Here is a 24,406-nt window from a genome sequence, read left to right as displayed (position 1 = left end):
CCTCAACGGCGGCGTGTTATTTCTGCGACCCCTCAGCCTTTGCCACGGGCATCAATTACTCGGCATCGAGGCGGTTTAAAGACGAACCTAGTCTTCCAACGACTTCATAAATGCAGTCGGAGGACAGCCAGATGGCTCTGATGTTCTTAATTACTACCTGAATATCATAGTTTAATCATGCAATGCTAGCGAGCTTTCCGAAAACTTAAATTTTGTTTGCGTACGCTGGATTAATTTCAGACTGCAAGGGACTTTTGAGGGGAAGACAAAGAGATGAAGTGAACAATTATACATACTGCAAGGGAACTTTAAATTATTTTCCAGAGAAATAGATGTTGAAATTCATAAATTGATGGCCGGATTTAGTTTAATTAATGGATGAATCAAACCTGCCTTAAAACAAAATCCATGTTCCTTGCAATATCCAAAAATTATAATACACTATACATATATCCTCCCCAAGCTATTTCCTTGGGGAGGTTTTTCCTATATTAATTTCTGATAAAACTGCGTATTTAAATATATATAGGTTTGCAGCTCTCTATATATAATGATAAATAAACCTGTACGTCATTAAAAACAAGCTCAATATATTTTGAATCTCCAAGAAGTGGAATTTGAATTTTCCAAGTTTCAGAGGAACCTACGATATACACCTACAGTATGTTTACGAAAGTCCATACCGCGATTTCGTGTTCATCCTCTAAGTATATGCGTAGCAAATTAAGTCTTTGTTGATTTTGTAAAAATGATGAACGGTAAAAATTATCCACCGCAAAATATTTTGTGGAAGAAGTAAAAATATGTACAAAATATAAAACATAATTTAACTAGATCGTATTTTAGCTATAGCTATCATACAGCATTATATACAACTCATAATATTGTTACAGTATGCAACCAGATTAACTGTCACAAGAGTCCGGTTTCGAGTGCGAACGTTTTAGTTTTCCTATAATGATTTATGATTGCTTTCTGGTAGCTTATTCTAAAGCTCTGAGAAACTACAACATCAATGCTATAATTTAATATTTTCTGTATTTTATTTTTAATTTGTCAATCTTCATAAATGCGCGTTTTAATACCATTGCATTCATAAAATTACGTACACATGATTAATGTACCGCAATTTCGGCACAAATATATATTCTTGGCAAAATATACTTAGTTGTGGTTCGGATTTGACACCCGCGTCCTTTAATATATCACCCATGATAAAATAGTTGAACATTTAACTAAATGCATTTCTTCTCTTCTATACACCAGGAGAGTTTCTCATTGCCAAGTGGCAAGGAAGAATACGTTGCATAAGCGTAGCTTCCATAAGTTCGGGTAGAGTATCGCGACTTCCTAATCTCATGCCAGAATTTCTCCTCCTTACTCCCTTGTCATTCTCAATATATATTTTTCTCTTCAACACATTTTATTCACCTCTCATATTTTATCTCTTTTACGCAGGGGATACACAAACTAAGGGATCCTGGCGTCATTCATCGGCGCCGCCTCTATCCATTAATTAGAGAGACTTCTATTTCTGATGCTCAGAAAAGATACATCGCTATGGGAAATCTTCAAAATAGATATATTGATAACGTATACAACGATAAAACAAATAATTTTCTAATTCCATCTTTTTCTTTATACTACCTTGTACAATTTAAAAAAGGCAGCTTTGTGCCCATTATTATTAACTTCTCATGCGGAAGAACTGCAATGGATGAAACGGTAGTAAGTTTCCCGAAATAAAGTAAAATGATACATTTCCAACTTTGCTAACTCCAACAGGGAATGGCTTGAAATTTGTGTGTGTATGCAATTTCTGCTCTATTGAGCCATGATATATTGCATATTTTACTTCCCCATTTAAGGTGTTTAATAATGATAACTATTATTATATATTCTATTATGATATAATCCATCGTTTAAGGTAGGTTTAGGATGGATAAAGGCTGAACACCACTACATTTCTCAGTTTTGCCTGTCAAGATTCATCTTGGCCACTTACATTCCACTAACACTGTTTCGATTCCGCACACATCCCTTCATTCCGGCCTATATGTCTATCCTTTCACCCGAATACCTCGCTTGCCTAACCTTCTCACCTCTATCACAGTCTTCAACGGTCCATCGTCAATCAATATGCCCTGTGCCCACCTGGTTTGCCTCCTTTATATTTCTCCCAGCAATCCTAACTCATCCCTCATCAAATCTAATTATTAGTTTGCTTCCCTTTCCCCTCATTTTTACGTTTTTTGTTCTTCTCTACACCCACTTCTCGAAAACCTGAAATCCACGCCTATCACCATCCATCAATGATCAAGTTTTCACGCCGAACTAAAGTATAGAATTTTTACAGAAACTGTGAAAAGGTTGTAGACTGAATTATATCTTTGCAAATTTGAAATTTAGATCAAATTTATTGGGCAAGCATTTCCAATTTGAGTGTTGGAAGTTTATCAATATTCGTCCCTCAATTTATCCCTGGCCACGGCCCTAACATACAAGCGCGTGAATTCATCAGGTCCTTCCTTATAGAAATCTTGGATCCACCCTGGATGACACCAAAAAAATATAATCAAAGCCAACAAAAATATTGGTTTAATGGCGACGTTTTCATAGCACCGAAAAAATAAACTGCCGTGATACAATTTAGTAGATACTAAATAAATCTATTTATGCACCTTGTCTGCATTGGGGAACACCCTGCTATGGGGAAATAAGTGCTTAGTATTGTGTGAGATGGAGCATAAGAAGGTAGCAGTGTCTAATCCCTAGAGCCATCAAAAACCTACTTTGGCCGGCAGACTATTCTTAATATTACCTATTTTTTTCACGCAATAAATCAGTAAAATAAAAAAAATGTTAAAATACGAGGCAGATATTTTCACTATTATAACCTAGTATGAAAAGCAAAATTTGCTTTATGTTGTTATGATTATGTGTCAAATTTTAAACTAATAAACATGGTTGTTAATTTTACTCAGAAGTTGATACATTTGACCTCTTAACTTAAAATCGTCGTTAAAAACATCGTTAAATTTTCAATTCTTAAAGGCAACTGTTACACCTCCTTAAGGGATTAAACCAGGACTATGATAATCTTAAACTATTCATACTCGATGCACAGGCAACGAATTTTGGGACGAGTTTGTCGACTTGAGCGCACATTTCTTGCATCTTTGCCGAGTGAAATGCTTCCACAATTGCCTCGGTGCTGAAGATACAAATTATCATTCCTTAATTATCTATTCACCGCAGGCGATCCAAATACCAAGAATGTGACACTAGTTTTGCTTAAAAAATCGCGGGGAAAGCAAACTATTTTTTCATCATCAAGTGAAATGTTTCCATAATTATTGCGGAACTGGGGATTGAAATATTATTCTTTTATTCTATCCAATGAAGATGCTTCCAGTATCTTAAGTTTATCGTTTAAATATTGTGTAAACAAAGTTTCTTTGGTTTTGGGCACTATCAATAGCAATTTAAGACAAATATCAGTTATAGATTGATTTAAACCAGTGAATTTCGAGTATATCCGGTCATCGATCAGATTGAATTTTTTATATTTTGTCTTGTTCGTATTTTGTCTTGTCATGTCACAAGATCTCGAGGGTAAGAGTTAAAACTATATTAATTTCGTTATTTTATATTTTTCTTGCAACACCTATCTACTTATTTTTAGAGATTCTTGATAATTGATACAATACTCGCCAAAGTCACCAAAATTATATTAATATATAAAATGTATGATGTTAGTATGTTTGTAATACGTCATCTCCTGCGAAGAAACGTGTAATTTATAACTGTTGGTCGTTTTTGTTCTTAGGTGGTTCACCAAATCACAACAACAAATCATTATTTAATTCAATTTAAATTAAAAAATGGCCCAACTTGATGAAATTTCATGATCGCTGGATGAGTGAGCTATGCACAAGTATATTTCCACAGCAATTTCATTGGGTACTACCAGTTTCGACGCATACGCAGCAGTACCAAATCATCTAAAATATAAATAGTTTACTTATTCAACGTGAACTGTTATAGTAAAATAATCGCGGGGGGCATCGTCGAATCCTCTCCTTCCTTGTGCTATCCCCTCCACAACGTCGCAAAACCCCTTTCTTTGATACCAATCCCCACCTCTCCCCTATCTTTCCCCCACCCCTGCCTCTCCTTCCTCCTGCTCCCCTCCTCCCCCTCGACACACTACACTTCTGCGCCTATAAGTCCCACTCCTCCCTCGGGCTCTTCTGCAGTTATCTCGCGGCAGCTGCTACCAGGGTGCGGAGTGTCGTCCTCATCTACTCCACGTGTGTCTCGCCGAATCCATCTCGCTGGTTCCGGTAGTCAACCATCTCCGCTTCGTAAGGCCCTTTCCCCGCCGGGAGGTTGAGGACGCATCCCCGCCGGGTTAAACATTTAAACTTCCAGCGAATCCTTCCCGTCCTGAGAAGACTTTTAGCGTTTTGAGAACCAAGGAGGACAAAAATGCCGGTAAGGGTGCTCGGTTCACGTGCTGTCGCCGCTCTCGTCGTTTCCGTCAACCCGTGGGAGATTTGAAATGTGGCGATGATTTCATTCGACTAACTCAAAGAGATCGATTCGTTTTCTCTAAGATTATCCCCTGGTAAAAAAACTTGTTAATCAAGCTAATGTTTTAACTCGCCTCTCCTGGAATAGATTTAACGAAGCTATCGCTAAATTGGTGCCGAAGTAACAATTTATTTGAATTGCTTGAAAATGATTTAAGTTCTCCTTTTAACTCTTCCAGGAGTTTTTGTAATAATCATTACTTTTTTGTACTTATTAAGCATTATTTTTATTTATTTATTTCATTATCCGTCAGTGTAGTAAAGATCGACTAATGTGTTGGTGTGCGGCTCGCTCTCAACGTGTGATCCAAAATACTGTTAATGCAATTAAAAATTTTTAAAATGTACATTATTAGCAGTTTCCATTTTACGTAAGAGTTTTAATGAAAGTTTCTTGATAAGTTTTTGCTCTTTTTTTATTCGTAGGGTACATGAAAACTTTGATGAGCGTAACGAATTTAAATGTTTTCCGAAATTTGTATTTTCAAATCCAAGATTGACATAACATTATATGTTAGCTGAAAGTGATAAGCCAACTAATAAAGAGTGCAAAATAAGGATAAGTAAAACAATGCATGAAAGTTAAATTTGATATTTGTTTCTTCAAATCAATATGTACTAGTTAATACATATCGTTCTAATGTTGTTATATACTAGTCCGAAACTCTAGTGTGTTATCAAGAAATGCCTCATATTTGAAACCTAAGTTGTGCCATATGAGATAACATACATCGCACATCAAGAAACTCACGATATTTTCAAGTAGTTTTTTTTAATAAGGATCGAATTAATGCCACCACAAGCAAACCATCCATACCTTACATAAGATTGAAATAACATCGTTTTCTCGGCGGTGTGCCCGACAAATTTTACCTTTGAGAATGGAATAACACCTAGCTACGATTGCCATCTTGTGAATTCCTATAAACAAGAGTATCTGATCCACGCATGTAACCAAGGAATCAAGAATTGAGCCTTGAACTTCGTAGGTGTGGAGATTGTCCAAGGAATCGCTCTTTTCTTCACTTGTGGAAGGTATCCAACTGTTTCCCGTGCACCTCCCTTTTTCCACTCGCTTTTCGGGCGTGGGAACCAACCTAATACCCTAATGTCTGTCTTTCATGTTACGTACTTCGTTCACTAGTTAGAAGTGCCATGGAAATCAAAGGCATCCGACGGAACACGCCCTCCAATGACGCCGCGGAACATTTCACTCCAACATTCCAGGTGATGGGATTTCTCTGTTTTGAAAGCGAACTGAATCTCCCGCCGTTTATTTCTTCTTGTCTTACTGCTTTCATCACGTGTAAAATGAGCCTTGGGATGTGGATGGGATAGTGGTATTTTAGGAATGTTTAGTTCTGCCGACCGACAAAAGTTTCTTACACTACCGACCAACGAGTTATAATCAACCAGCAGTGATGATAACGATATCGGTTGCATCCACCATCTGTCAAAAAGCATTATTAATGGTAGGATTTGAACGAGTTAAAGATATCACTTTCGGGAAGTCCATTATATAATCATAATCAGCTATGAGTGTTTAAAAAGACGTGCTTTTTCCTTTTGGTTCCTTGAAGAAAAATCAATGTCTCAACTTTATAATTCTTTAAATAATTTAAAAAAGCATGACCACGCTTTTTTTAACAAAAATTACCTGACTAAATTGATCAACACGCATATTCACTACCAAAGTAAACCCGACGCTAAACTTAAAAATTGTCTCATTAATTCTACTTTTTCTGGGAAAGTCGATAATAATTACAAAGACTGCTGACCAAATTTCGCATAAATGATAAAGTTTCTAAATCAAAAGGATATAAACGGTGCTTTTGCACGGTTTACTGACACTATTAATGCAAAAAACTGGGAAATAATATATAGATTTTTTCTAATAAATACGCATTATTGCCAAGAGTATTTTAAATCTAAAACTTGTTGACCATCAAACGGAAATGATAAAAAATATGCTTGAGTGCGATTGGGCCACGAGGGATTTAAAAACCATAATACCATATTTTATATAAAATGTTTATTTCTTGTTTAAGTAATTTTAAAATTATATAATCTTCTCTCGAAGGGTTGCAAACACTCAAATATATCGATGGTATTTCAGGTCTATTTCTTTATAGTCCCTTACTCTTTCTTTAAGAATCTTAGTGTTTTTAGCTTTTAATTGGGCCGATTAAATGGCCCGTAACGGAGGCGTGAACCCAAGCACAGATCCCCGTCAATTCATCGGATATTTCTGACCCTTGCCATAGTTGCCAAGGGAATTTGTGAAATGCCGGCGAGAGCTCAAAGAACATACGCAATAAATAAGCTAAAAGACTGAACCATGATGAAAAAAAATGGAAAATTCTAGATTAAAATCAGTCACCAAAAAATAATGATAACATTCTCGCTTATTTTCTTTGAAGAGAAATCAACCGAATATATTACTCCAAATATTTTAAAGTGAGCAAGTGGTTGAAACAGATGAAGGAAATCTGTTAAATTTGAAATGTGCATCAAATCAATGCACAACTTCGAAGGTCAGGGAAAGTTTTCCCAATCGCACACTATTAAGGCTTAATTGTTATTTTCAGAGTAATTTCATAATTAACATTTGAGGGAGTATTTTGTGGCAGGTGTATTGCGAAAAAAATTAACGAATATGTGTATCAGATCTGTAATTTTTTTTTAATACGTGGACAAACACTTAGGAAAATAAAAAAAAAACCTGCGAGAAATGCCACCGCAGTAATCAAAGAAATTAATGACTGAAGTGGATCGTTGTGTACAAAAGCTCAAAAAAATATAAATGATGCGTCCATAATTCAGAGAGAATGATTGCTGATTGTGGTTGATGTGAATCATTTTACCACTACAAATATTTTAGTAGCAGTTGACGAGGGAATAGTATGTAATGGATTATTCGTTGTGCAAATTATTATCACTGGACCGGGTTATAACTGACTTTCGATTACTCGGGCAATATACACAACTATAATTTTAAGAACTGACTAACATGGCACAAATTATCCGAAAACCCAAAACCGCATGCTAAAAATCTCCTTTTTTTAGCTCGTGCTTTAATCTAAAATACCAAATCTTTTCCTTTCTCCACCTCTCTTTCTCAGACCTTTCTCCCCTATTACCGTCTTCGATATACCATTACCTCTCAATATGTTTTGCATCCACCTGCCCTGTCTTTGAATTTCTCCCAAGATGCGTCGTCTCTCTTACCCCACCATGCCTGAAACTTCATCATTTGTTTTCCTCTCCGTCCACTTTACATTTTCCATCTTCTCAAAGTCCACATCTCAGAAGCCTCCATCTATTCTAAACCTATTTCCTCCGAGAACAAGTTTCCGAGGCATATATAACTTCATAGTGCATAATATATAACTTACTTATTTTGCAACAAAAAAAAGCACTGGTTTTAATTCCAAAATAACCGCTGATACAATGATTTCACCTGTAACTTGATCGTAGTATTGGTTAAAAGATTGGTATTTCATATTATTATTATGCTTTACATTATATTTATTCCTTCCTCGGCTACTTCAATTAAGATATTTTATACCTCAATAGATATTGCCGGTAGTAGTTATATGCTTAATTATTGCTTTATTTTTTTCCTTCCACATTCCTCGTGTAAATAATAATATTATCAAATCTCTCCAACCCACCTTTTCTGTAATTCCATTTTTTATTCATGAACTTCTCCTCCTTACCACTGAAATTAAATGTTTCTTCCCTTTAAGTGTTTGTAAAGACACAAAAAAATCATGTCTGTGCTAGCAGAAAGTGCTTTTATATTAATTCACTCTCTTGACAAAGCAGCAAGAGCAAACAAAAGTGGTTAGCAGGTGTAGGAGTCATCAGAAAAACACCCAATGCTTCTCAGCTAAATGATCTTTTTAATGGGTACGTGATTTTGTACCGTACGTTGGTGTGTATCCCCCCAACCCTTTCTTGAATTATTAGTATTGCATGGACAGTTATCTCGAGGCAGCTCCGGCTTCTTAAAAGCCCAGGTTATTTTCGGCGAGGAGAAGCGAGTGTTCTCGCAAGATAGCAGCGCGGTTTGCATATATACGGCGCGAAACATTACGCTCTCATAGCCACAGTAGTTTAATTCACACATTGCGATCCTCCTGACGTGGTAAAACATTTTGCAGAGCACTACAAGTCATTTTGACAGAGCGAGCGTGCACTTGAGTTAAAAATTCGGGGTTTCAAGAACATAATATGCGAATAAAAGAAATTCTGAACTCGCATCATTGTTAAAACTGAAAATCTGACACTTTGAAATAAGAGAAAAGTCATGAGGAAAGATGTTTCGCAACTTAAGGAAATTAAAAGTGAATATACAATAAAGCTCACTGAAATATTAGTTTGATTTCGTAAGTTTCGTGCAAATAGGCGTTAGTCACATATCTTCTTAGTGTGTTTCAAGTGAAATGGTGAGAAGTTCAGACAAGAGAAAAAGTTAAGATTGGAGACATCATAAAATGTGGGTGCAGAGAAAACTGGGAAAAATAAAATGGACGGAAAGGAAAACAAGTGATGAAATCAAGGCGGGGAAGAGAGAATAGTGTCGGGATGAAATGGAAGAAGGTAGGGCAAGTGGGTGTAGAAGATACTGCGAGGCAATTGGAATATGAAGACGGTAACATAGGGGAGAATCCTGAGTTAGCACGATAGAAGGAAGAATATAAGAGACGTTTTAGCTCGAATTAAGGGAGATAGACAGTATGCAAGGCTAAACACGAGAGACGTTGGTAATTTGTAGCATGGGGTTTAAAGATATTTTGTGTTATAGAAGTTAGGGATTCGTAGTAGAGTACTGGATATTACATGGGTCCATTGGAAACTCATCCAAACCTGATCGACTAAGCCTAATAGTATCTGGTACGTCAGCGTAAAATGCCGATTTGAATGGTAAAAAACTATGTAAATCAGCGAGTTATGCTGTCGCACCCTGTACCAGACGAGTGTTTGAGTTGTGTATAATGTTTTGAGCCATGTATACCATCTTCAATAATGCAATATTTCCTCATAGGAAACACAAAGTATACTTTTTTGCGAGTTTTCAATGATTCATCTCAATGCAATACGATTTCATATAATCTTCAAAATAGAAACCGCGATAATCTTACTTCACACGATATACTTTAGTCATTTTCTACTTCAAGAATGTCGATTGATGACGATTTAACTCTATTTATTGCCTTATTCAGGCAAATTAACATTTGGAAAATAAAGGACGAATAACAAGTTAGATTTCTATAGTATCATATCCCTTTCTCTAAGATCACTATCGTGTTTGAGTAATAAAAAATATAATTCTCAACACTCGCTTTAAATACTGCGTAACGATTTTCGTAAAGTTGGTCACCGGCGCTCCTGGAGACAACGCCCACTTTACGCTCGATGTTGAGGTTAGACGGGTTTAAAGGGTGGTGCCTTTGCTTGGAGCGATGGGGTCCGCACCAGGAAGCGGAAGGCGTTTCCCCAATTTCCGCACCGCTGATGCAAGTTGCGTGGCGTGCGTGAGTAACGCATGAAAAAAAACGCGTGACTTTATCTCTCATTCGTAATGTTCTGGGGAGCATCCCAACAAATTGCGGCGGAGAGAACAAGCATTGTGTTTGGCAGTTCAGTGGACAGAAAGCCCAGCTACCCACCGGAGAATTCCGCTCAACGCCCATTGAAAAATCTTCGCGGTTGAGTTTATTTTCTGGACACTGGAATTTTGCGATAAAGCAAATGGTGATACATGGGAAGGAATTTACCTCTCTACAAGGAAGGAACATATACTAAATATTTATGTTTTACACGCGTTACAGTTCGTGGTGATTTCCACTCCCGCCAATCAAAATCAATATTCTGGTCGATCACTTTGTCGATGCTGATGAGAGCATTTTCTTAAGGTAAAATTTGCGAGTAAGGAAATAAATGTTTGTATTTGTGCCCTTTAAATTCACCAGCTATCCTTAAAATACGAGGGTCATCCGGAAAGTAGTACCCGTTCGTGAAATAAAGACACAAAAGTAAATATTAACAAACATAAAAAATTTTATTTGAAAGAGGATACTTTAAACTAATTCTCAACATAATCTCCAAGCAAATTAAGGCATTTGTCATAACGTGTGACAAGTTTCTGTATTCCTGCTGCATAGTCCTTCGCCGCCAGCTCATTGAGATACGCGAGGGACCCATCTTGCACAAATTTTTGCATAATGCAGATGGTGTTTAACAATTTCATGAACAATTGTTCGAGAAACATTGGGAAAATGCTCACAGATGTCATCAATTGTGACGCGCCGATCGTTCCTCACGAATTCGTCAACTGAGCTCACCAGTTGGTCTGTAATGACAGACGGTCTCTCCGAACGCTCATCGTCGTGTGTGTTCCCCCTCCCCATGTTGAAGTTGCGACACCACCGCCGAACAGACGACTCGTCCATTACATTGTCTCCATACACCTCCTTTAATTGGCGATGAATATCACATGGGCGAACGTTTCTTGCATTGAGGAATTTAATCACTGCCCTCACTTCACAACTGGCGGCGTTCTCAATTTTTTTAAACATTGTAAACAATCACAGAAACAACACAGGCAATGCTAGCGTCACGCAACTTGGCTCAGAGAAGGCAGACAAGCCACTGAAGCTATCTGACCTCGTCCAGCGGCTACTCGCGTCGTCAGCACTTCATGCGGCACGAACGGGTACTACTTTCCGGATGACCCTCGTAAATTATTATTTTAATTAGTGTTTCAATCATCCCATATATATTGAATAATGCAGTCGTAAGCGGACTTTCGTGCTGCTGAGATTTGTATGGATAAAGGACAATGCCTTCTAAGAATAATTTTTTGTGAAAAGGACATTTTAAGCATTATAAATCGTAAAGAATTAAGAATATCTACATATGAGTGTATAAATTTTATTACGAGAATTTCAAACTGAGTTTCCTTGAATAGATTTTGGTCTAATATGGTTAAATTATTCAACCTCCCAAAAGACAGCACCACATTATTTCAGAAACAGAATCGCTATCTCAAACATTCACTGCAGAATTTTTAACTTAGCAATCAATCAATTTATTGCTTTGGAGAAATGTAAGATGACTAGATTACACACATGTGTAATTTTTGAATAATGGTCCCTGTCATTAGTAACAGGTACATTCAAACTTGTGGTTTTTCCACTATTCTTTCCTGATTTACCAATTTTTAGATCTCTCGCGCATTTGCAACTTTCGTTCCCGAGAAGTCAGTTCGCCAGTGCCTTCTGAAATGCAATTCACCCTCTCCCTATTAGTTATTATCCGCCAGCCGAAATAGCTCTCTCCGCCACCTGTTCAAAAACGAATCCAGCTATCTGAGAATGGATTAACGGCTTCTTATCATTAGGGAGGCACTCCAGCAAACTTATGAGATCACTCACATGCTGGGGAGAAGAGATCTAATGGATAAGAGTTAATCCTTTACCGATGTCCATAACGCGAGGCTTTAGTATCAACGTCAAAGAATCCGGCTAGCCAATAATCGGAAGGAGACGGTTAGAGGTGAATATTGCTCCAATCGGTCGGTCATGACTTAATCTGTCTCCTTTGTGTACAGAATAGACGCAGATAAGTGACTCTACTTCGAAAATAGGACCATTCTGGGGGAGATAACGGAGTTTAGAAGTTTTTAAACGTAAAGGGCAGAAAGCACACGCCTGTGTTACAAAATATTCACTAGTGGCGGGTATAAAACGAGAGGGAACCTCGCAGACGAACTCCAGTTCTGCCAGTATTCTATTCTATACAATGGAGTCATTTGCATTGTGCGACTACAAATTTCCATTTGAAGGTTGTGGATGTAGAGAAGTATTTCCCTTTTGACCCTCAACGGACACCTTGTAATGCAATTTAAATGAACTTCACCACCTAGCGCGCTAAACGAATGATATTGGTATATAAATAGGGTGTATATTCATTTGTACGGATGATAAACGTAACGGAAATAAGTCACTTGTTTTTTTACTTCGCATTTACCTTTGACCATGCAACTCAATATTGAAAAATGAATATGTACAAGTCCGCAGAATCCATTTCTCTTCTATTTCAATATAAATTCCACTTCAAAAGGAAGCTGTGTCACACTAACATGCTGGTATTCCTAGTCGTCTTCCAGTTCCGGGGGACTCTTTTAAGGGGTCTCCTACGTCAAAATTTCCCATAACTTTTTATGGAGGTTACTTCTCAGGAACTCTCAGTTCTAAGATATGACATTGGAAATTTTTACGTAGGAGATTCCTTAATGATTCCGCCAGGGCTAGGAGACGAAAATAAAATCGGGGGTTAGTGATCCCACGCTCTTCAGTTCCATTTGATTCTCTCTCATAAAAAATTATCAATGGTAAAATACATTTTCAAAACTTTTACATCGCCGATAATTAAAAAATATCAGCTTCCCTATCGGGTTCAGATTTAAATATTCTAGGACAAGGATGCCAACATTTTAGCAATTGAGTGCTAACGTTTATTACGTAATAAGAGTATACTCTTGACGCGTGAGCCATCGAGTGATAACCGTGGAATTGCCCTTAGCACCCTACCAGCTCTGCGTGCCACTTTGGGCACGCGCGCCATAGGCTCGCCACCCCTTTTCTAGGACATAAAAATACTTGAAACATTTGGAAACGAATGAGGCTCTTCGAAATATTAGGTCATTGCTCTCTCAAATTGGTCACTTCCTCGACCACTTAAATACATTCCAACAGTATATTTATCAAATATTCCTTTTACTAAATATCTAATTTTTTAAAAGTTCATATTGGAATTTTATTTTAGAAACGCCGAAGAAGGCTATATTCGTGAATTCATTTAAGATGAATTTTACTGGTCGGACGGAAGTATGATTCCCAGAGAGGGCAAGGAACTCTTTTTAATAATTTTTCTTTGTATATTGGCAAAGCCATGTAATGATTATGAAAAAAATTTGAAATCACTTTATTGGGATCGGCAGTTTTTAACTTACATCATCTTCCCTGAAAGAAGTTCCCAACGGTAGTCTCGTCTTAGCGTTCAAAGGAAAATAACGTTCGCTTGCACCAACTGGCGGTGCAGGAACAAAGAGAAATCTTAAAACCTGGGAATCTTCTGCCAATTACCGGATTAACGTGGTTATCTCCAAATCTTTCGTTCGTGAGCTCTTTCTCGGTCGGAAATGCGACACACTGACCCCATCGCAACGTTCAGGTCTACAAACTATCATAGTGTGTTCGGTGAGAGTGTATACTCTCTCTCACTGCGGGCAAAACATGCAAGTACGCGGCCGATGGTCGAAAAGGACTCCCTCGGCAAACGGCTATCAAGCTCTTGTGCAGGGGGGGAGATGAGAGGATTAGATCATATTTCTGCTGAGGAGTTTATGCTTCTTTCCGTTTAGGAGACAGAGGAATCCAGGAAGAACATTAATGGAATTTCAAACCAGGTACCCTTTCGATAAATCACTTATTCTTTAGGAATGATTGAAATAAGGATATGTGTGTGTAAATAATTTTTAAGGAGTTAATGTGACACGAACACAGAAAAAATATACACATGGAAAAGGAACACACGAGAAAATACGACTCACTTTCTATATTTCAGTGATCCTAGCGTGAGAGGGGTGACTCCTCCTTACTGTTAATTAAGGAGGTTGAAAGAAGAAGGAAATTAAGGAGGAATTTTAGAGTTTGAAGAAGGAGAAAGTTATTCCTCTCACACTGGTGAAGGTGGCTCGGGCCACCAAAATATAGAAAGTGAGTCGTTTTTTGTCTTTGCATCTGTGTTCCTATTTTCTTCTCTTTTTTATGTGAGTGGCACAATATTACTTGAGCATATAAAGGAACGAGACAGGATAAAACACAGAAAAACAAAAGAACAAGGCTCCTACGGTCCCTTTAAACCCCTAGAGTCTAAGCAACATATGCTACAAAATTGGCCGCTTTTTCAGCAAAACCCACGCACGTACGTCCAACCTCGGATTTTAGCCCGGGGCGAAACAATGCCGACGAGTCTAGAGCCTTAAATTCAATTCGAAAAGTCCGAAAAAAAAACTTTTCCAACACAATGTCAAGAATTCGAGATGGTCACCATGTTCCCAGGCCTGTGAGCATTCAGTCATGAATTTTCGAAATCGAGTGAAAATCCGGTGCCATTCGCCTTGTACGCCCCATGCAATCCAACAGGACAGACACGAGCTTCGGAGAGCTCTCTCCTTGCGGGACTCTAGAATCTAGAATGGCAAGGGCAAAGCAGTAGACAGTAAGGGATAATGTGTCGTAAAACATATTGATTTTGCATTGCTCCTTTCGGTGCCATATGCATGCCACTTATCAAACGATTCGAGCGGAGTTGTGCACAGAAAGTTACACGGGAGTTTCCTCAACCGAATGGCTTTTATTACCGTCACCCTTACTTCCACAGCGTTTTTCAGTTTACACACTGTTATCGCAATCTTCAAGATTTCTGATTTAGGGCATGTTGCCATTTCATACTTGCACGTGCAGTCAATAGCCACAGATATTTAACTGCTATGCGTTCTTGTCATTTGGGTCAGATTTAGATGCTGACTTACGTTTTTGAGTTAATCACTTAATTCATTAATCTTATCAGATATATAAGATATATCAATATATAGAGGTCATACGGTATTTAAATTTTATTCAAATTTAAAGAGGATCTATTTTTTATTTCGTTTCAAATAAAATTTAGTAGTCGGACGGATAAATGGAATTCAAAGATAGCGAGGTTTTCTTATTTATAATTTTTCTTAATTCATGGATAAAACCCCCTAATGGATGATCAAAGAGATTGCAATTCCGTTAGCTGTGCATCACCGTGGTATAAATTGTCTAGTCCCTGCGACGGAACACAGTTCAAGTAAAACACGATTCATTAGATTGATGGTGTTGGGCATGCAGGCAATTTTTGTGGGGACATATTATTTTTCAGTACCAAATTAATGAAAAGTCGACATGGAATTCAATTAAAAAGATGAATAAAATTAGTTTTCCATCATTCCATCGCTCAGAAAATGTCAGAACAGAATTAACTGGATGAGACTGAGAAAATAACAACAGGAAACGTGTTCAATGAGCCTGGAATTTTAGCCGCGCATGTGAAAGTAATTACACATCCCCTCGTGTTAAGTGCATAACTTAAGCAGCTACTTCCGCCACCGTGACGTGATGAACATTCGTTAATGATTTATCCGGAGAAACCGCCTAGTTTTCAGTAAGATCCCTTACAGCAACACGGATACACTTCGTTCGCATAGCTCAGGGGTTGTTTCCCACTTCCCCGCCGCCCACGTCCCACACCCAACCCGCTCGTCCCACGCCACTTCCTCTTAAAGAGAGAGGGAAAAAGTCGAAAATAAAGATGGAAAATGGGGGTGGGGTCGCTTGGCGTAAATCCTGAATGGGCTCTATACTGTTCGCTCTATTTCTGCCGTGGCTTCTGGGGAATTCCCGCGGACGCGTGTGAAGACGCCCACGCCAATGAAGAGAATGGAGGAGGGGGGGAAGTCGCTCAACACGCATTGGCGCCTTTGTAGAAGTGCCACCCCAGCCCCACCCCAATACCTCCCCCACATCCCCTCCTCTCTACTCCCCGCTCACGACTTACCCCCACCTTCATCTTCTCTTCCTCCTCCTACCCTACTCTCCGCAGTCTGTTTGCCCCAAAAGCCTCCTCATCTCCTCCTCCAATCGCGCTACACTCTTAACTCCGCTAATAGCCGGACTTCGAGCAATCTTTCCTCTCCGAGTAACCTGGAGATTCAATATGTACAAATAAATGTGGGTAAACTGACGTACTCGTATGTAATGAAAAGAGATGCATTTGTTATATTATCTAAATATAAAAAACTCGTAATAGAATAAGAACACATGAATTTTTCAACATGTTTCTGAAGCCTCGGGCTACTCTCGATCGCTTCGTAGCTTGGGAAAAAAACTTCGCCATATCCTGGATGGTGCCCTTGCAGTTTTGGTAGTCCGTACTGAATGCGATGGAGTAGTTACATTTTTTTATTTCAAAATAAAATTTCGATGATTGAAATTATGAATATATGGAGTGAGATAAGAAAAACGGAATATTAATAATAATTAATAATATTCCATTCGTCTAAGATATCACCCACATTGAATTACATTTGGTAATTTTACATCTGAATTGCATTTGTTATATGACATGACAATCTCGATCAGAATTTTATGACTGTTCACCGCTATAAAATGAATAAAGTCGAACGATTCCGAATGAAAATTACGAACTCTTCTCACTAAAAATGTCTTGGATGTGTTTCCACATTTTTATTTGCAAGATATGGATGATTTTGCGTCAGAATTAGTAAAAGGTGCTCTTAGGTGAAGGTGAACGGTGGAAGGTCACGAAAAACCTAAGAGTAACTCACCAGTAAGATCAATTTTCAAAATAATTTGAGCCATAAAATGAAATCAATATGTAGAGCAACACTTGCTGATGAAAGGAGCACGCTTCACATTTGGAATGGGTTACAATTTATGTTCCTTATCAACCGTGAATCGACTGATTTCTTCTTTCAATAATCTAAATCGTTTTTGGAACAAGTGAAATCTTTAAAATATCATAAAGTCATCAACGTGGCGGGAGTATTCAGAAGTATCTGCAATGAAAATAAAATGTCAAAGTTGAAAAATTAACTATATTTTATAAAAATGAAATAATTTACTTTTGCGACCTATTCATTTCTATTGCGCAACTGATTTCGGTTAACTGCGGAATACTTTTGGTGAAAAAGGAGCGATGAGAGAGAAGAATAAAATATATGGGTTGGTTAATCGGTGCTAAATAAGTACGCAAGAAGTGTGCTAAGATGGTTAGGTCATGCTGAGAAAATGGATGAGAGTCGAATCACCTAACAGATACACGACAGATGGTACATAATTTGTGATAAGGAGTGGACTGGGGAAGTTACGGGTGAATGTGGTCTAAAAGACTAAAAACGAATGGGTAAGTAACATCATAACATCCGATAGCAGAAAGGCACGTGTGAGACAGCATTTGGATGTGTCTGAGTTGAAATAACCATGCAGAAATAGGGTAGTATGGAGGAAATCAGTGAAAAGGGAAGTTTTCGGAAATAACTTTGAGGCTTTTATGGCATTCATAAACTGAAAAGGGAACGGCGTGAGACTTATGTATTCCAATATTTAAACTTTACATGATTTTTTTCTAAACCCACGCAGTATTTATGGGAACGTGGAGTATTTTTTTATTCGTCTCTCAATTTAAAATGAGGAAGAGAGGCTAAAAAGAATCTTTTACGCTCTTAAATTTCAATATTCGACATTTGGTGTGAAATTCAGATCGCGCCCTTATTCTCAAAGGAGCACACGAGTGCGGTTTGGCTTTTGAGTTTTTGTGGCAGCGCAGGAGTCTATAAACAACCCGACACCGGGGCCGCGAGCGTTGAATTAATCGCGAAGACTCGTTAAAGCGGGCGAACAATGAATTATCGCATCCACACGTTCCAAGTTTCTCCCCTGCCTAGTGGGCTTTTCCCCGCTTTCCCCTCCGCCCCCGTTCACTCCCACTTCTGGCCTAAAATCTCCTATCTTATTCCTTACTCATTCATATCCCATGTTTTAGTGCATCACCTATTCTCCTCGTGATGCATACGTTTGAAATTCCACCATTTCGCAAACAAGAAAATATTTAGTCTACTTGGAAGTACATGTAAAATGGGACAATAAATATACCCAATTTCCTTCCGTCTTAAACAAACATAAAAAATATTATACCTTACACTTTCAGGCTTCACTTCGTGGAATTGTTTGATGTCTATATTCAATGAGTGTGTAATATTCAAATACTGCATGTGAACCAAACTTGTGCCTGATGATACCGCAAGTCGGTGAAACCCGTTGAACCTTAATTAAGTCTGTGGAAAATTTAAAAAAATCATTAAATATGGACATCAAAAATATTCTTTGACAAAACTGAATGGGAAATGTTTCGTGCTTAAACTTTTCGGTAACGCTGACTCGCTTAGTATGTACCTAAAATGAAAATAACTTATATATAATTCGGCAGCTTGGCGACAGCTTTTAACAGTTTGCGAAGATAAAATACGTTATGATAGATAGATAGAGGTCTTTATTTGGGCGAAATTGAGACCAAATGGTCCCTTCTTCCATTTAACCCAAATGCACATGCAGATGACCACAAAAATAAATTATTGGAAAGTGTATATTCTTTGGTGCATATATTTCTGTGCTCTCTCTAAAATAGCTTCTAGTCACAACTGGCTTCTCTCAATCCCTTCCCCTTCTGAATCCTTACGGAAATAAAACTATCCCATATACCAAATGATACGCTCTGATAGCTCAAATAAATTCAGCCATCGTATATTTCACGCAATTTACACATTAAATTCTCGGTATTAAGTATGATGCCGGTTCTGCATATTGATTTTTTTCCTTGGTATTCTATCCTTTGTCCTGAAATATTCTTTTTTCTGGAGTTCTGGAAGCTTCGACGTGTCACTGAAGTATCGCAGGGTGTGTGCATCGAAACTTTTTTTGGGCGTGGTATCGCCTTCAGCCCTTCTTCCTCAAGACGAGTTTCTTCCTCCGCTCACCCCTTCCCATCATCCTCTCCGCCGCTCCTTCTTCCCTCCCATCACCCTCAGGCCCCTCTCAAACGAACGGACGAAAGAGAGAGAGGAGAGAGAGAGAGGGTATTTCTGGCTTGCATCTGCCTCCGCGGTATTCCTGGTGGTGAGCGATGGTCGCTTTAAAACAGAGTCGCTTCTCTCTCCTTCCATCTCTCTCAGGAGAGCGGGAGAGAGAGAGAGATTTTTCTGGAAATCTGCCCTCTCAACCCCTCTGCCACACTTGCTACTCCCCCGCCTAAAAAACCCTTAACCCGCTCCCTTCCGCCGACCCTCCACCCCTTCGATCCCTGCGTCAACTCTAATGCTCCCTAACGACGATCACCCACGTTTCACTCTCCGCCCTCGCGATGGAAAGGACAAAAAGAAAGAAATAAATAAACCTCTTGGAGCAACACCCATTTTTCGAAACTTATCGGGGTGCGACTGCTGAGAGGCACGAGATCGTTCGGGAGGTAGAGAGTGGAGCCAGAGAGAGGTCCATGGAGAGAAGGTGAGGACGGAGGGTGGACGAGAAAAGCGCGGATTGATATAAATTGTGCTTATGCGTACGTGACACTCATTAAGAACACGACCTTCACGTCGTTCCACTTCGAGTCAGGCATCGTCCCTTTGGTACCCTTAAGAACAAATTAATTTTTCAGAGAAACTCTTCCTGAATTTACGGCTCGGCTTGATGGAATTTTTCATGAACGGCGATGGAATGAACATCAATGCATTCACCCAACACAATCACGCCGTAATTAAACGATTATTCGGTGCGTCATTGCCGTTTTCGTTGAAATATAGTAGCGCCCATCCCTTCGCAATATGGAGCGTAGAGCGTATAAATGTAGAGCATCGTATGGCCCCATCTTTAAATGTAGTTATTATCTAGGTGAAGGCTAAACATATGAGCTCATCGAACCTGGGAATTCGTAATGTTTAAGTAAGTGCATCAGCAATCGCATGGTGAGTAAGGGAGAAGAACCCACAGGATGGCGGGCAAAATTCATCCGCTCACTGCAAATTTACTCATAAATTCATGTTTGCTCTATTAAGGTGGGCATATTAAGCACATTTTGCGCATGGATTAACCAAAGAGTGTAATTTAACTAAATGTTTCAACACATTTCGTTTATTAAACATTTGTTTAAGTTTTTTTGTAAAACATGGCAAACCGTGCGCTTCTCTGAATTTGAAACCTAAGTAAAGTACACCATCAACACTACAAATACCTCACGTGGAGAATTCTGGTGTAATTCAGAATGTATGTACTTTAATGGAACTTTAAAATCATTTTTGTCACCGTAAAACATCAGAAATTACTACTCAGCTTGCTTCACCTTGAAATCGGGGTATTTTAGGACAACATCTCCATATTTCCTTTCAACTGGCTGTCGCCAAGAGATGAAGAACGATTCTTCTTTTGACCAACATATTTAAAAAAATTAAATAAACTCATCACCGTCTAAAAAGTATTTTCAGTCGTCCCTTTATTTTTCGCCCTATTTAGTAAGTGGAGATCAGTCAAGACAACGTTAATAATTTGTTTATTTTAGAGAGAGGCTACTGAGATTTTCTTCAATTTTACGCCAATTTCACCGGGAGACAGATTATCTGTTATCGATTTTTTCTGATATTTCTGTAATAGATTTTTTCACTTTCTGTTGTCAATTAAAATATAACAAATAATATTACTTTATACGAATTCGGAATGATATTCCTTTTTACATTACAATTTTTAAAATACTCAACAGCTTGTAATTTTACAAATTGTGAATACATGGCATACATTAGCTCTAGGGTTAGGAATTTTTAAACGCGACAACGCTCGGAGAACTTTTCCTGCGTAATTGGAAATTAGAATTAAGATTCGATATACATACTCAGATACCTTGCAACATTATATTTCATACATATACAGGAAGTACAGCATTATAAGTGAATCATTGGAGTGGTTTTTCTTGATTTCATCCACTTAAGCTTTGAACATTTTTTCAAGAGTTTCTGAATTGCCGCATTGCATATAAACCTTACACAGTTATGTTAAGAAGTGTTTCATTTTTACAGGGTTCATCAGATAAATCAGGGAAGACAAGGGAACATTAAATACATGAAGTCAACAAAGAAGCTATAATTATTTACCGTGTTTTTAAATGGAATTACGTGCTTTGAGAGTTTAAACTAGACCAGCATTTTCTAAGCCTTATTTCAGATATTAGCCATATATTATTATGAAATTGCAGTATCATTCAATGCTATTTCAAGTCACGTTCAAGTACTTGAAAACTTGAAGTATCGTCCGTCGTACATTTTAAGCAGAACTCCAGAGTTAATAGGGGCTCTTTGCCCTTCCATACCAACACGATTCCCGATCAGTTGAGAGCTCGCGGCTCTTTAGGGGACACACCCCGGGGGCACCCCACTCAACTCGAGCGATGTACTTAAGCGTCGCTGCACTTGACGGGTGGAGCGATCGCCGCCAAGTCGGGAGAGGGGGAACTGAAGAGTCGCCCGGCAGGAGAACAATCTTTCCCCCGTATAACCCTCACCAGCGCGCGGGTGTCTCATTCCATGACCGCCGCCGTCACGCTCGAGGGGGCGTGGAAATTGGGAATTCTCCGTCAACCCCCACCCCACTCCCCACTCCCCAAGTAGTATTATATCCCGCTTGTTACATCGAGGGTCGCACATATTTCGGTCTCGCACGTATCACCTCGGACGACCTTGCGTTCATTAGCGAGCTTACTCTCTGCGACTGTTGCAAAACGTTCTTCCCAATTTCTCTCAATCCTGTTCTCTCTCCCACTTCTATTTCCCCCATCCCCCTGCGGTCGCCCTTCCCTAAAACACTCGCAACACACAACCCTACGAAAGAAGATGGGGTGAAAAAACAACACAATTCTCAATATAATGATCGATTGGTTTGGTGAGCAGAGAACCCATCCCTATGGAAATTTATATATGCCACATACATAACTAAAATATATGCGGAATATATACAGCATGTAGAACTTATTTTACAAGAAACGTGGACGTGGGAATGTCGCACTATCACTATCTCCTTTGTGAAATCTATACAAAATATGGGAGCGGATGCACGAAATGAAAACCACGACGTGGCGCACGTGTCACTCTCTTTGCATCGTAAGTTGGCGCTCGTTCTTTGCACGTCGACCTTAAAATAACTAATCTTTTATCACTTATTTACGTTTTAATAATTTTTACTACTGATATATGGTTTTGCACGGTCTCCTGTCGACAGCGCGGACTTTTGTCCATCGCTGAAAAGTGCACAGCACAATTACTCGTATATCGCAATTGTTAGGCCTATACATTGTAGCTATCACGCATATACATTGAGTTATTGCACATATACACCGCAGTTAATCCTCTTATATAATGTGCCGTATTTATAAAACGGCGAAAGTTGCATATATGCTACATGCATGACAGTTATGCATGTGGCATAAATAAATTTCCATGGAGGAGCTTGTACCTACTTAAGGTCTAAGTAGTAGGAAGTTAAAGGTTTCAGGGTGTGGAGTGATGATTCCTGCCCCCTGAATTAGTTATCAATTTTATATCGTAACAAAAGTATCGATACATGAGTATTGGGTATAAACGGGGGAAAATTAGCATCGTCCATTCCAATCGCATCGAATTCTGAAGTTATGGCTCCGTGATTTAACGGCCACCAACCATGTTATTCAACTGCAGTTACTTTTGCTCTACCGCCTGCGGATTTCCATGAAGATCCGGTATCACATAGGGTGGGTGGGTGAAGCTGCTGCTGTCAGGAGTCATCATTCAGATTTGAAACCTGGCCTTCCAGTCGGTAGCCGAACGCTCTACACACAAGAACACCACGACGTCCAACTTCTCAATCATTTGATGTTTCAATATACGTAGTCCTCTTTCTGGGTTACGTAGAGACAGCGTCGATATAAAGGCGGAAGATATTTATGATGTTAGCACTTCTATATTGATTAATAGTCCTAACTAATATTTAGCACCTCGGTGCAAGATCAGAAGCCAAGATCATCTGAAATGGAAGAGAACGGTTTCAAGCACTAGACCACTCCACCAGCACTGGGAAAATTTATGGAAAAAGTTAGATGTAAATTATCTTGAAGTTTCTGAAAATAAATAATTTCAAAACATAGGATTTCCAAACTTGAAAAAGTGCCTTAATATGAAAATGAGAATCGAAAATGACAGGTGATATCCGAGATACAACAAATACATTTTTTTATTTCTTTCAATGACTACGACTACTTCATTTATGCGTACTGTACCTGCATGCTAATCCATTACAAATACTAAACTACATTACAGATACCTACTTGAAGGCAGGAATATTGGACAGAAACTAGCTTAGTATATATTAAACTAATTTTACCTCGCACTTTTCGTCACGGTTCGCGTGTTTTGTTAGCCGAAATCGCCCTCGTAAAACGTTTCGTGGCCTTGAAAACAAAGATAAAATCTTTAAGTTAATGAGAAAAAAAATATTATTTTTTAATCGGAGTCGATAATTCTATAGCACACTGAACTCCCAAGTGAAGACATATTTTTTAAAGGGAACTTGGCCCTAGTTTATGCTAAGATGTGAAAACCGGCATTGTATTGAGAGGTTTAATGGTCATATGTTTGCTTTCTTTCGATCGAAGCGTCAGTGTTTGGGTGAATCAAGAATGAGGACGCGAGCACAACTCCGCGTGCTTTTTCAGGAACCACCGGAGGGGAGATGGCGGGTTAAGGAAAAGCGAGCGTCTCCGGCACGTGGGAGGAAAAACCCCCGCCTCCGGTTCCGAATCCTCGGTGTGATATTTCTTCCCCTTGGAGTGACCCCGTGCTCTCGCGTCATAACTCGGAATATTCCACGCTGGAAGGGAAGAGGGCGGCGCCACGCGCCGTCGCTGTGAGTTGGGAATTCGCAGATCCACCTCCGCTAGGACCCGAGGCGGCATTTGTTATAATCGGGCGGATTGGGAGAAGGGCGCGAGAGGAAGAGAGCTTTAACGAGGGAAATATTCCAACCCTCCCTTCAAACTTTAGCGGAAATTCTTCTCTTCTCTCCATCCCCTTCCCCATCTTCGAATTCCCATAGACATGTTAGGGTTGTGCGGTGAAGCCG

General features: G+C 38.9%; 2 protein-coding genes across 3 annotated transcripts in view; one reads left to right on the top strand and one right to left on the bottom strand.

The window, feature by feature from the left end:
* The window catches only part of LOC139686802 (muscle-specific protein 20-like), a 77,935-nt gene that overhangs the window by 17,607 nt on the left and 35,922 nt on the right, over positions 1-24,406 (bottom strand). The window lies entirely within an intron of this gene.
* The window catches only part of LOC139686800 (myophilin-like), a 31,992-nt gene continuing 11,842 nt past the window's right edge, over positions 4,257-24,406 (top strand). Inside the window, exon 1 of the mRNA XM_071583848.1 lies at positions 4,257-4,497. Coding sequence (XP_071439949.1) covers positions 4,492-4,497 — 6 coding nt within the window. The 5' untranslated portion in view covers positions 4,257-4,491. The remainder of the gene's footprint in view (positions 4,498-24,406) is intronic.

The sequence above is a fragment of the Hetaerina americana genome, unplaced genomic scaffold, assembly GCF_022747635.1.
Source record: "Hetaerina americana unplaced genomic scaffold, ioHetAmer1.1.p SCAF_15, whole genome shotgun sequence".
NCBI lineage: Eukaryota > Metazoa > Arthropoda > Insecta > Odonata > Calopterygidae > Hetaerina > Hetaerina americana.
Note: the sequence above shows the minus strand (reverse complement) of the source record. Positions and strands in the feature narration are given on the sequence as shown.